Source organism: Geotrypetes seraphini, chromosome 6 (genome assembly GCF_902459505.1).
Source record: "Geotrypetes seraphini chromosome 6, aGeoSer1.1, whole genome shotgun sequence".
NCBI lineage: Eukaryota > Metazoa > Chordata > Amphibia > Gymnophiona > Dermophiidae > Geotrypetes > Geotrypetes seraphini.
In genome coordinates, this window is record NC_047089.1 from 184,928,504 (window position 1) to 184,942,912 (window position 14,409).

At 43.9% G+C, this 14,409-nt stretch overlaps 1 protein-coding gene across 3 annotated transcripts in view; it reads right to left on the minus strand.

Annotated features, from left to right (window-relative positions):
• LOC117363070 (cytosolic purine 5'-nucleotidase-like) overlaps positions 1-14,409 on the minus strand; it is a 189,691-nt gene that overhangs the window by 94,590 nt on the left and 80,692 nt on the right. The window contains exon 1 of one of the 3 annotated variants that reach the window (XM_033950314.1): positions 7,462-7,822. The exons of 1 other annotated variant lie outside the window; for it this stretch is intronic. In XM_033950314.1, coding sequence (XP_033806205.1) covers positions 7,462-7,586 — 125 coding nt within the window. In that variant the 5' untranslated portion in view covers positions 7,587-7,822. Of the gene's footprint in view, positions 1-6,687; positions 6,821-7,461; positions 7,823-14,409 lie in introns of those variants that run through there. One more of the 3 variants, XM_033950317.1, reaches the window with a different exon arrangement.

Below are 14,409 nucleotides of genomic sequence, written 5' to 3' on the forward strand. Positions count from 1 at the left end.
GACGATGTTCCCAAATGGACTTTATTTGAAAGTATCAAAGTTCCAAAGGTACACTAAAATCATCCACATAAAATAATTCCATCCACATAAAAGTAAATGATTTACTTTTATGTGGATGGAATTATTTTCTTCTTTGTGGATATTTTGGGGTCAATTCATTTTGTTTTTTGCCCATTGAGATTGCTGCATGTATTGAGTATTAATTTACCAACCAATGTTAAGAATAAAATTATTTTAATGGATACATGGAAAACTAAAATATATTAATAATCTGTCTGATATTCAAATAGAGAAATCCACATGTCAGTCATTATGGGTAAACTCCAAAATTCAAATTGGGGGGATGAAGTTTGCCTGGAAACATTGGATGCAAGCAGGCGTACTTGAGATGATATTGTTTCTCGTGGAAAATTGCTTGAGTTTTCACAATTGCAGCAGTCCTTTGGTATTTCTAAGACTCAAATTTATAAATGGTTGCAATTGAAGCAACTCTCAAATTTATCACAGCTCTATAGTTATAAATATGGTAAAATTTAAATATAATTATTGTGAAGTGTTCAGACCAATACCCTTAAATTCAGTGATCTCACCAAACTCGGAACCATCATGTCACTTCCAATGTCCCTTTGCCTTCCTGCTCCATTTGTACACTACAATAGATCTTACTATATATGCGGATAATAAGATAGATTTCACTTATCTTGAATATAACTTCAATGGGCTTGACGGCAATCTCCTTGACCTCCAGCTGCGATGAGATTAAAGTGCAGTAAACTTAAAGTGCTGTGTGCTCCTTGTGCTTGCCTTAACGGACGTGCTTGCTAAAAATTGTTGATACTAAGCCCGACCCCCCCCCCCCCCCGACTCGAGTTTCGGGTCCTTCGTCAGGAGAGGTCCCTGTGAGGCGTGCTCTTTTTTCGATGTTAACCCAGTAGTAGAAAGCCTCACAGGGACCCCTCCTGACGAAGGACCCGAAACTCGAGTCGGGGGGGGGGGTCGGGCTTAGTATCAACAATTTTTAGCAAGCACGTCCGTTAAGGCAAGCACAAGGAGCACACAGCACTTTAAGTTTACTGCACTTTAATCTCATCGCAGCTGGAGGTCAAGGAGATTGCCGTCAAGCCCATTGAAGTTATATTCAAGATAAGTGAAACCTATCTTATTATCTGCATACATAGTAAGATCTATTGTAGTGTACAAATGGAGCAGGAAGGCAAAGGGACATTGGAAGTGACATGATGGTCCCGAGTTTGGTGAGATCACTGAATTTAAGGGTATTGGTCTGAACACTTCACAATAATTATATTTAAATTTTACCATATTTATAACTATAGAGCTGTGATAAATTTGAGAGTTGATTCAATAATCATCACAGAATAATATTGTATATCTCCCCAGTTGTTAGTGTATGCAATTGAAGCAAGCCATTCAGAAAGGGTTCCCTGAATGGAGAAATTTCAAAAATTACTATTGCTTGCAGATCCTATGTTTTCAGACAGATTCCCTAGGGCAGTGATTCCCAACCCTGTCCTGGAGGAACACCAGGCCAATCGGGTTTTCAGGCTAGCCCTAATGAATATGCATGAGAGAGATTTGCATATGATGGAAGTGATAGGCATGCAAATTTGCTTCATGCATATTCATTAGGGCTAGCCTGAAAACCCAATTGGCCTGGTGTTCCTCCAGGACAGGGTTGGGAACCACTGCCCTAGGGCAGTGGTTCTCAAACCTGTCCTGGGGGACCCCCAGCCAGTCAGGTTTTCAAGATATCCCTAATGAATATGCATGAGAGAGATTTGCATACCTGTCACTTCCATTATATGCAAATCTCTCTCATGCATATTCATTAGGGATATCTTCAAAAACCTGACTGGCTGGGGGTCCCCCAGGACAGGTTTGGGAACCACTGCCCTAGGGCATCAGGCCTCCCGGTGGTATAAATTAATATCTGACTTATTGAATAAAAAAACAAAGATGAGTCTAAAAGACATTTGGAGCATTGAGATCAAGCAGCATATTTCTGCAGCTCAATGGCCACAAATTTGGACTTGGAGGATGAAATGTACAATGTCAGCATCTATGAGACAAACATGGTTTTTTCTGTTACTTAGAAGCTTTTGGACCCCTGTGCGTTTACAAAAAATAGATAGTTCCAGATCTAATAGATGCTGGCATTGTCATAAAGACATTGAGACTTTGGATCATCTGCTGTTTTTTTGCCCTCTGATACTCAGCTTCTGGAAATTGATATAGGGACAAATCAATGTAATACTTGATTCTGCAATTCCATTGTCATATGAGATGATCATATGTGGTACCTTATTGTATGTTAAACCCCCATTTGACCAGCATAAAGGCAGGCTTTTCATGATAATGACAGGGATTGCCATTCAAATGATAACAAGAAATTGGAAGAGTTTTGATACTCTAAATTTACCTTTTTGGTGGGCAAATTTGTATTCTAGTTACAAATATGAAAAAATAAAAGCAGAATTATTGGGTAATAATAAGGTACTTAAATTAGTGTGGGGCCTCTTAGCAGCTTTAGTTGCATCTGTTTATGATATGTAGATATATTTATGTCTTATATCTCTTGTAAATTAGGTTTAGTTCCCATACACATCCAGGGGAGGGGATGGGGGGAGGGTAATGCATATATATCTGATATATGTTTACATTTCTGTGTTACACAGGGTTAGGGGATAATGTTGTCTTATAATTTCTGTAGTTCAAAAGTGCTTATTAATTGTTTGTGATGTTTCAGATGTATATATTTATATTGCACTGTTCATATTGGAAAATAATAAAATTTAATATAAAAAAACCCAAAAATAAAGAAAGGGAGTTGTTAATGTTAGCCTTCCTACATTTCTACAACTATAGTATAAGCACATTTGAAACTTATAAAGATTGTGTGGAAGCTAACAGTAGCTGCATGCCTGCAGACAGTGGCATACTTACACTTTCCCTCTGCCCCACCCTCACCCCCCGTACCTATATATCTTTAGCAGTGCAAGTGGCTTTTCTCCAGTATGCTCCTAGTGCCAGCTTTGGATTTCCCTCTGATGTCACTTCCTGGCCCTTTGACCCCGAAGTAATTCAGAGGGGAACCAGGCTGGCATGAGCAAAAGGCAGGAGAAGTTGCACTAGCAAAGATCTACAGAGGTAACGGGTGGGCGGTGGGATGACATGAGCACGTCATGGTGGGGTAAGGCGGAGAGGTTCCAGCACCCCCACCGACACGGCACCTGGGGAGGTCCACCCCCGCTGCCCCCCTCTTTCTATGCCACTGCCTGCAGATGTGCTCTAGCCTGGTGTCAGGGCTGCCCATGGGCATCTGATGCCCGACTAGGGGTCAGCAACCTGCAGCTCTCAAGCCACATGCAGCTCTTCTGCCATGTGGCTACGGCTCTCCAGGTCCCGACCCTTTAATCTCCCAACCCCACAATTTCCCCCCCCCCAGGCCTACCGAGATACCTTGTGGTTCAGTTGGGGTCTGTGGCAGGAGTGCGGCCCTCTCGCTCTTGCCTCCTTGTGGCTGCCTTCTAAAATAGCTGTTGTGACATCTCGCAGCAGCTCGCACTACTACAAGAAATGCCACAAGCATTTTAGAAGGCAGCCTCTAGGAGTCAGGAGCGAGAGGGTCGCGCTCCTGTCACGAAGACTCCCACTGGACCACCAGGTACCTTGATAGCCCCGGGGGGGGGGGGGAAGGGGAAGGGGAATCGTGGGGTTGTGAGGGAGATTAAAGGGTCATGGCCCGGATAGGAGAGAGAACCTTGGCAGTGGGTTGGGAAGGGTTAGGGAGGGAAGAGAGGTACAGAGACCTGCAAGGGGTTGGAGGGAAGAAAGGAGAAAAGCTAGAACTTGGGGAGGGAAAAGAGAAAGTGAGAGATCTGGAATATCTCAAACTCCCTTCTCTACCCATTGTGGCTCTTTGTAAATCTTGGGTCAAATTTTTAGGATAAATTGGCTCTTTGCTTTAAAAAAAGTTGCCGACCCCTGCCATAGATCAGGGGCCAGCAACCTGCAGCTCACAAGCCACATGTGGCTCTTCTTACATGTAGCTACGGCTCTCCAGGCCCCGACCCTTTAATCTCTCTCCCAACCCCACCCCCTTTCTCCCAACCCCCAGCCTACCAAAGTATCTGGTGGTCCAATGGGGGTCTTTGTGGCAGAAACGCTGCCCTCTCACTCATGCCTCCTCATAGCTGCCCTCTAAAATAACTCACCATCTCTCGCAGCTGCTCATGGCATTTCTTGTAGTACCATGAGCTGCCATGAGAGGTTGCAGCAGCCATTGTAGAAGGCAGCCGCAAGGAGGCAGGAGTGAAAGGGCCCTGCTCCTGCCACGAAGACTCCTCCTGGATTACTAGGTACCTTGGTAAACCCGGGAGGGGGGTTATCATGGGGTTGGGAGGGAGATTAAAGGGTCGGGGCTTGGAAAAGGGAGAGAACCTTGGCTATGGGTTTGGGAGAGGGGCAGGGGAGGGGGGGGAAGAAGCTACACCTTGTTGTGTTTTGTAAATCTTGGGTGAAATATTTTGTTTAAATTGGCTCTTTGCTGAAAAAGGTTGCTGACCCCTGCTCTAGACAAGCCTTTAACTATCTGCAGGCTCCCTCCTCCCGGTGGTTCAAGGCCTGATTCCCCTCCCCTAAGTTGTCCATATCTTATCCTTCCTTCCTTTGCCTACCCTCCATAGACCAGAATCTCCCCATCTCCTGGTCCAGAATATTTCCTTCCCACTGCCTGGCCTGCTGCTGCTGCCACCTTATCTCCACCAGGCAAAGATAACATCAAAAATAAATTCAGGAGCCGTGCACCTAGACCTACACTCAGGGTTAGATGCACTAAAGAGGATCGGAAAGACCGTGAGGATCTCTCTGATCTGATATTTTTGGTAGTCACTTCTTTGGATCGTTAAAAACGATCACTATTTTTTTTAGTGCATCGGGAAGCCATGTTAGAGCATCAATCACTCTACTAGTTTACATGGCATTTTAATATTAATTAGGTTATTTGCATGGTCAGATCGGGGAATGAGCGATCGTATGGGACATGTCAAGACTAAAGCACTTACAAAAGCTTTTGCTTCTCTTCTGCTGTGTGGAACTATTCTGTTGCCCTAGGTCAGGGGTAGGCAATTCTGGTCCTCGAGAGCCGGAGCCAGGTCAGGTTTTCAGGATATCCACAATGAATATGTATGAGATGGATTTGCATGCACTGCCTCCTTGAGATGCAAATCTATCTCATGCATATTTATTGTGGATATCCTGAAAAGCTGACTTGGCTCTGGCTCTCGAGGACTGGAATTGCCTACCACTGCCCTAGGTGAACAGGAGGAAATATGTTTGGGTCTGAGGCAGGGATCTCAAAGTCCCTCCTTGAGGGCCGCAATCCAGTCGGGTTTTCAGGATTTCCCCAATGAATATGCATTGAAAGCAGTGCATGCACATAGATCTCATGCATATTCATTAGGGAAATCCTGAAAACCCAACTGGATTGCGGCCCTCAAGGAGGGACTTTGAGACCCCTGGTCTGAGGGCTGCTGGAGGTAAATAAAGGCACATGTGTGTTTCTATGAATGAGATGTCTGTAGGTGTAGGTAGAGAACCTTTATGGTGCATCTGTTGTTATTTTGGTTGCCATTAAAGTGTGGTTCGTTTGAAAACCTGGCTCATTCTGCTCCTTCTTTGGACTTCCTGCGACTCCTCCCAATGACATTTACTTTCCTTGTGCTGTTGGGGGGGGGGGGGGAGGGAAGGAGACTGGAGGTTGCTAAATATATGCTGAATATTCTCTTTTCAAGGCATGAAATATTTAGTTTTCCCAAATAGCAACTGCTATTTGCCTTCTGATGGCCGAAAGGATTCTGGATGAAATGTAATTCACTTAGGGTAAGCCCCCAGGAGTACTGGAATGGAAAGTAAATCTCAACCAAGAAAGGGAAAAACGTCCTTTTCAAATTAACTGACTTCATAGACTTCTCTCTTTTTTTCTCTATAATTGTTTTAATATTAGATTATCCTGCCAGTACTGGTAAGCATTCAGAACAATAACAATTTAATCCTAAAAGTTTTTAAAAGTTGTGTGTATTTTTCTGCAAAAAAATAAAGCGATTTCACTGGCTAAAAATGTACAAAATTCTTCCTTGTGCCAGCTGGCAGGACTTTAACCCTAGAGTTCAATCAAGCCCCGTGACTTGCATCTGCAGAGCAAGCTGTCACTTTCACTTATCCTGTCAACTGTATTAGCTGGTGTGTCTCTCCATCTGAGCTATCTATGAGCTGAGGACTGTCTCTTCTTGCTCTTTAGCAAATTCAGTCCTCAAAGACTGCAATCTAGTTGGGTTTCCATAATGAATATGATTGTCTGTCTTCCTACAATGAAGGCAGTGCGTGCAAATCAGTCTTTAAGCATACTCATTGTGCAAATCCTAGAACCCTGATTTAATTGCAGCCCTCAAAGACCAGTTTTGGGGAGCCCTGGTCTTTTTGCTCAGATTGAGAACCTGTACTCTCTTATTCCCTGTCTTGGAAGCTCACAACCATGGGGTCATCTTTGACTCCTCTCTCTCCTTCTCCATTCAGATCCAATAAAGCCTGTCGTTTCTTCCCCTATATTACCAAAATCTGACCCCTCCTTTCCGAGCACGCTACCGAAACCCTTATTCACACTCTCATCACCTCTCGCTTAGACTACTCCAACTTGCTTCTGCTGGGTCTTCCGCTCAACCATCTCTCTTCAATCCATTCAGAATTCTGTTGCACCATACTCGCACTCCATTAGCTCCCCATCCATGCCAGATACAACTCAAACTCCTCTTGCTGACTTACAAGTGCATTTGCTCTGCAGCCCCCCAATATCTCTCCTCGCTTATCTCCTCCTACACTCCTCCTCCTCCCCAAACTCCGTTCATCGGGTAAGTCCCTCTTATCCATACCATTCTCCTCCTCTGCCGTTTCCAACCCTTTTATCTTGTTGTGCCGTATGCCTGGAACAGACTGCCTGAGTCAATACGTCAAGCTCCGTCTCTAGCAGTATTCAAATCCAAGCTAAAAGCCCATTTTTCCGAGGCTGCTTTCAACTCCTAACTCCCACTCGCCATAAGTTCACTATGTCTATCCATCATTCTCTGTTGCATGTTAAACGTACAGCGCTGCATATGCCTTTCAGTACTATACAAATGATGGTGGTAGTAGTGGTGGTAGAGAATCTAGAGAGATATTCCACCGAGGAGAAGTGTCCTATCACCCAACCTAACCAGGGACACCATGACATAGCAAGAAGATTAAATCTGCTGCAAAATAATAAAAAGGACCCCCAGGGCAAGTCTAACATTCACAAGAGCCACTGTTAAGAGACAAAACCAGTCATTAAGATGGGGCTCTGAGCTGGAGTCTCTGCTGTGCCCTGGTCCCCACGTGTGTATAGAGAGAAGATACAGGGTGGCTCTGTACCTGTGGTGGTAGTCTCTTTTCAACAGCCGGTAGTCTGCATAGTTGAGATCCTTCATGCTCAGCTGCAGTTCCTGTAGGGCCCCCAGTTCAGTCCCCGTCATGGATTCTTTAGCGATACTTCCCATTGTTCCTGTGGATAGCTTCCCCCAGTCTGTAGCCCTCCTGCCTTTATATAAATCTCTATAAATAAGAAACAGGAGGAATTCCCAGCAGGTTTTAAAAATTAAGAATCGGAGCAGTTCCTCTTGGAAGGGACTTCACTTCCCCTAAATGTCTACAAGAATGAAGTCCTGCTTTACTACCAGATTCAGCTATCAGCAGAGAGCAGCTGATGGACCCACCTCCTCTCCTGTTTCACTCCAGTCTCTGGGCCCTCCTGCCTGAAAGAAGTCACAAACACCCCCTCTCTCTCCCGTGTTTCCCTCCTCCCCATTCCTTTCTCTGCTAATATGATCTGCTCATAGGCTGTCTCTTTCCTCCATTGAAATCTGCAGCTGGCCCACTGCCTGCTTCCCAGCAGGAGAAAAAAACTGAAGGGCTTGCCAGAGAAGTTTTGACAGTCTACCAGCTGTAACAGCAATTCCCTACCTGAGGCCCTCTCCACCAGATCAGGGCATTAGCTCATCTCTCCCCGGCTCAGAGTTTGTCGATATTCTCCTACATCAGAAGTAAATTCTAGTGCAAAGGGAGGCTCTTTTTCCTGGCCATTCAAAGAGGGCTCCCCAGGCTGTAGAGAATACTTATGCAAACATTGGCTCACTGTAGACTCAGATTGCAAGAACTGCATTAAAGTTATTAACATATAAAATATATATATATTTAAAAAAAAAAAAAAAATCAGTAAATATGTTTGATAAAGGCAAATGAGAGAGTTGATTTTTATGTTACTTGGACTCTATCTGCCTCGTATCTCTGTGGCTGTCGAAAGCAAATGAGATGTTTGAAGTGAGCTGAAGCAGTAATTACTGAAATGGGTTGGGGGATGTTCTTCTGCCTTGCTTCTAATAAAATGGTATGGGGCTTATAATCGAAAGCGAAAAATGTCCAAAAACCGGCTAAAGTCGGCACTTGGACGAACATTTCACAAAAACGTCCAAGTGCCGATAATAAAAATGGGTTTTGGACGTATTTCTAAACAATCTAGGCCTTCATAGTGCCGCTGAACGACCAAAGCTAAACGGGGCGTTTTAGGAGGAGTGTCGAGAGCGGGAGTTGGGCGGGACATGGGCCGGCTTAGACTTAGTCGTACAGTATGTATAACCGAAAGTTATACGGCCCAGGATCGGCAGAACTTGGACGTTGTGACTTAGACCATGTAAAACATGGTCTAAGTCACAAAATACCCGGTTAAAGTCACCAGATAAGCACTACAAACACATAAAACAGATCCCCACACACTACCCCAGTGATCACCGACCCCCCCATAAAAATATTATATGGCCGCCTGGCATAGGAAAGCCTAGTCATCCAGCACAGAGGCGGCTTAAGCCATCTTGGGGGTGGGTTAGAGACCCATAGAGAGGAGAATCTTTGCCCATAAGCCCCTGTAATCACTGCATTGATAATGAAACATGTGCACACAGCTATACACCTCCTAAACTCTTTTTTACTGGCATATAAGTGGCTCCTGCAGCCATAAGGGCTATTGGGGTGGTAGATAAGTGGGTCTAGGGCAGGGATGCCCAATAGGTCGATCGCGATCGACCGGTAGATCGCCAAGGCAAAGTGAGTCGATCGCGGAGCCCATCCCGGGCTCTGTGATAGACTCACTTTGCCTTGGCGATCTACCGGGCCGATCAGCCTTCCTCTCCCCATCAATTCTGCCGTTGGAGAGGAAGTTCGGGCCAGCCAATCGCTGCCTGGCTGGGCCGGAACTTCCTCTCCGATGGCAGAATTGACATCGGGGAGAGGAATGCTGGTCAGCCCGACGCAGGAAAGCAGGGAGAGCTTGGGGCGGGGGCGGCTTTGGGGCCTGTTACCAGATGGCGGCGGCGGCGGCCTGGGGGCCTGTTCCCCGATGGTGGCAGCAGTGGCTTGGTGGAGGGCAGGGAAAAAGAAAGGGGGCAGGCAGGGAGACAGAAGGAAAGAAGGGAAACAGAAAAAAAGAAAGGGGGCATGAAGAGAGAAAAAAAAGAAAGGGAGGCAGGGAGAAAGAAAGGGTAGGGAGAGAAGAAGAAAAAGTTGGGGGAAGGAATGAGGTCTTGAGGAGAGGAAGCATACAGGCTGAAAAAAGGGAAGGAAAATTGGATGCACAGTCAGAAGAAGAAAGTGCAACCAGAGACTCATGAAATCACCAGACAACAAAGGTAGGAAAAATGATTTTATTTTCAATTTAGTGATCAAAATGTATCTGAATTTATATCTGCTGTCTATATTTTGCACTATGGCCCCCCTTTTACTAAACCACAATAGCGTTTTTTAGCGCAGGGAGCCTATGAGCATCGAGAGCAGCGCTGGGCTTCAGCGCAGCTCCCTGCACTAAAAACTGCTATTGTGGTTTAGGAAAAAGGGAGGGGGGTATATTTGTCTATTTTTGTATGGTTGTTACTGAGGTGATGGTGCATAGAGTCATCTGCCTTGACCTCTTTGAAAAAACCCCGGAATAGGAATGATAATTAACATTTTCTCAGTGTACAGTGTGCTTTGTGGTTTAAAATTTTTTTTTTATTGTTGGTAGATCATTTTAACTTGGTCATTTTAAAAGTAGCTCACAAACCCAAAAAGTGTGGGCACCCCTGGTCTAGGGGATTCTGGAAGTGGTTTGGAGGGCTCACCATCACCTATAAGGAAGCTGTAGTGAAGTTCACAGCAGTGCCCTTTAAGGTACCCCACTATTTAGGTGCCTGTCTGGGTGTTCAGTCCATCACTTTGCAGACTCTTCCCACGTCCAACAGGGCTTGTCCTAGGCGTTTTTGACTTGGACGAAAAGTTGGCCGGAAATGTGGTATAAAGATGGACGATTTAGCGGCTTGGACGATCAGATCGGCAGGACGTATAATTAGACGATTTTCGAAACAAAAAAAATTTTGGACGTATTTTTTGAAAATGTGGCCTAGGCTGTATTTTAGTTTGGACGAATTGCGACTTAGACGCTAACGGACTTAGATGTCCCTTTCATTAACCAGCGGAGACAAGACTACACAGCCTGTCCAAACTTTCAGTGCTGACTAGGTGATAGAAATAATTACAGAAATAACCCTTCTCTTCTCACCCCTTAAAAATGATGTGAGAGATAGCATGAGTACTAAGAGCAGAAGATGGAGTTAGCCCAAATAAAGCAGTGACCATTATTATACATGCCATATACAGTAAAAAATCATATAAAACATTTAAAAATCAGATAATCTTTTTCTCCCTATTGATGTATTCATCAAGCCACGTCTTACTGTTCTTTTAGAAAATTAGTCGTCTTCTTAGTTTGACAAATTTATTACTTAACTTGGTATTAAGATTGTAACCATATTTTTAACTTTTTATTGTATGATTTTATTTTTATGGTATGAATGTACCTCGCTGACTGTCCAGTTTCTCTTAGTGTAAACTACCTAGAACTTCTAGTAATTGCGGTATAAAAGAATAAAATTATTATTATTGGATGACAAGTTTGTCTTCTGCTTTCCTTCGCTCTGTTGTTCTGTCCCTTGTTTCCCTGTTTTTCATCTCGCTTCAGTCCTCATTACTTCTTCCCTTCTTGCCCCACTTCAACTCCTGCCAGATTTCTGTTTTGTTTTTTTCTACAATTCCCCCCCCCCTTTTTTTCCTGCCCTTCCAAGTTTATAATTCACTCTCACCTCCTCCCAGCTTTCAACTCCTTTCTTCACAACCCTCCTTCTCCATCTCTTATTCCTCTTTTTCCTAATACCCTCTTCTCTCATCACTCACCTTGTCTCAATAAACTCTGGGCTCCTTTTACAAAGGTGCGTTAAGGCCTTAGCGCGTGGAATAACGCGGGCTAAAATGCCACGTGCGCTAATCGCTACCGCCTCCTCTTGAGCAGGCAGTAGTTTTTCAGCTAGCGCGTGCTAATCTGGTACGTGCACTAAAAACGTTAGCGCACCTTTGTAAAAGGAGCCCTCTGTGAATGGTGAAGAGTTTGAGGGATTGCCATTTTGGAATATACATTTTGAAATTTAAAATTGAATTCAATCAATGTTTCTCTTGCCGACTGCCTCTCTTTTTTTATATCCCAATTGGGGCATGACAATTTTTCTCTGAATGCAAGGGTGCTCCAACATTGTCAATTTGGGGAATATTGGAAGACCTCTGATTACCCATGGGAAGTAGCCATTTATCAGAAGTTGGCCCCTGACACAGGCATGTTGGGTCTTTGTGAATGAACTTATGTTTTTATACTTTCTCCTGACTGTTTTCCTTTTTGCATTATTGGGCTGCAGTACTCCTTCCTTGAGCAGAGCTGTGCCCTAGTTTGAAGATGTGAATTCCCTGGGACACCCGCAAGCCAGCATCCAATGGAACTCCTCACTACTCCCCCCCCCCCCCCCCCCCCACTAATTCAGCAGCAACTGGAAAGAAATGTCACACCGCTCAATTCTAGGCAAAGAAAGAAGCTAGTGCATATTGGTGGTGTGATACTGATGAGGTGCACTTGGCAGAAAGACAGACGCAGCTACAGATGAGGGTGGACCCTGGCATAGAAAAACAGAGTGAGGAAGCAAAGCACATGTACATGTACATGGTGTACATGTGCAATCCAGGCACAGAATTCAATGGGCAGCAACATTCAATCACTTTTCAATGGGTTGGCCAGCGGTATTCCATTCCAAATTGCACAGGCACTCCTGACATCTCCACACCTTCAGAATTTAGAGGTAGGCGGGTGGCTTGGGAAGCAGAGGAGACATAGCACATCCAGGACTCATCCGCCAGTTCTCTGACTGAGCTAACAAAGAGGATTCCCTACAGCAGTGGTCTTCGCTCATTTTTAAGTAAGGGCCGATTTAGGTCCAAAAGGGCTGAAGGAGAGCTGACAAATATCGTGCTACTTGGGGCCATAACACCAACTCCAGAGAAATGGAAAGGAATGCATTTCTTCCTGAACAGTGCAAAATATAAATAGCAGGTGTAACTTCTCAAAACTTACATATGTCGATCACTAAACTGAAAATAATTTTTCTTACCTTTGTTTGACGATTTTAACGTACACAGTGCATTAAAAACACAAGACCAGAATACATACAAAATAAAACAAAAAAATTAAGTATTCTCAAGTATTTTCTAATCATCTTTTCCCAGTCTCTGGTTGAACTTCCTTCTGTCTGTGCTCTTAACTCTCTTTTGAGGGCCGTCTTATCCATTTGCCGTTTTTTTTTTTCCTTCACTTTCTGTCCTATAACAATCTTAAGACAAAAATTAAACTCTGTTGCCATCAATAATACTTATATTTGCAAAGCTTAAGACCACTGATAGGTGTATAGTTGTAAATAATTTTGTAAGGTCTAAATATGCTCATAAAACTTCAACAGGGTGCCTGACAGCGATATGAGGTCGCTGACACAGTGCGTGGATTCTTAATCACAGCACATTACTTTAAGCGCTTTAGTTTTTATGGTGTTTCACATTCTCCATATAGCTCTTCAAAAAGTAAACTTTTCTAATTGACACGCATCATGGAAAATGTAATTAGCAGCTTGGTAGGAAACCAAATATTTGCAAGGACATTTTGAGCAAAAAGAAGCACCCAAGGCTCATGCCTTAGATTTCATTTGCCTCCTCATCTTGGTTACTCTGGAAACATCAGGAAAATTTGGTGTTATCTATCCATGATAGCATTTCTTCTTGTTTTCAAAGTAAGATTTCAAAATGAACACTTTATTTTGCTCAAAGCCAAATGAAAGACGCAGGCATCAACTCAAACTCAGGGGCGGGAAATTTCATGGTGACACCAGGAAATATTTCTTCACGAGAGAGTGGTTGATCCTTGAAATGAGTTCCCGGTGCAGGTGATTGAGGCAAACAGCATGCAAGAATTTAAAAGCAAATAGGATGCCCATGTGGGATCCCTTAGAGGGTTAAGCCAAGGGAACCTGTCACCAGGAGTGGGATCCCTAGGATAGTAGACTTGGGGGTGGGTCAGTAGAGTGGGCAGGCCTGATGGGCTATGGCCCTTATCTGCCATCATCTTCTATGTTTCTATGTTTCTATGCAACTAAACTGGACAGTGGTATAGGTATACTTTGGAAGAAAGGCGAGAGAGAAGAGATATGATAAAAATGTTTAAATACTACCATGATATAAATACACAGGAGGCAATCTCTTTCCATGAAAAGGAAACTCTGGAATGAGAGAGCATAAGATGAAGATAAAAGGGGATAGACTCAAGTAATTGAAGGAAATACTTTTTCACGGAAAGCATGCTGCATGTGTGGAATGGCCGCCTGACAGAGATGAGGGCTATCTGAATTCAAAAAGATATAAAAATGATGGAGTCGGTCCAGAGGAAGGCTACTAAAATGATGCATGGTCTTTGTCATAAGACTTAAAGATCTCAATATGTATATTTTGGAGGAAAGATGGGAGAGGGGTGATATATAATAGAGACGTTTAAATACCTACATGGTGTAAATGTGCATGAGTTGAGTCTCTTTTATTTGAAAGGAAGCTCTGGAATGAGAGGGCATAGGATGAAGTTAAGAGGTGATAGGCTCCGGAGTAATCTAAGGAAGTACTTTTTTATAGAATGGGTGGTAGATGCGTGGCACAGTCTCCAGGAAGAAGTGGTGGCGATAGACTGTGTCTGAATTCAAGAGACCTTGGGATAGGCACGTGGGATCTCTTAGAGAGAGGAAAAGATAATGGTTACTGCGGGTGGGCAGACTGGATGGGCCATTTGGCCTTTCTCTGCCATCATGTTACTATGTCTGTGTTTCTAAGAAAGTATGTGACAGGCAAGTGGGATCTCTTATGGGGAGGAAGGGATTATGGATGGCA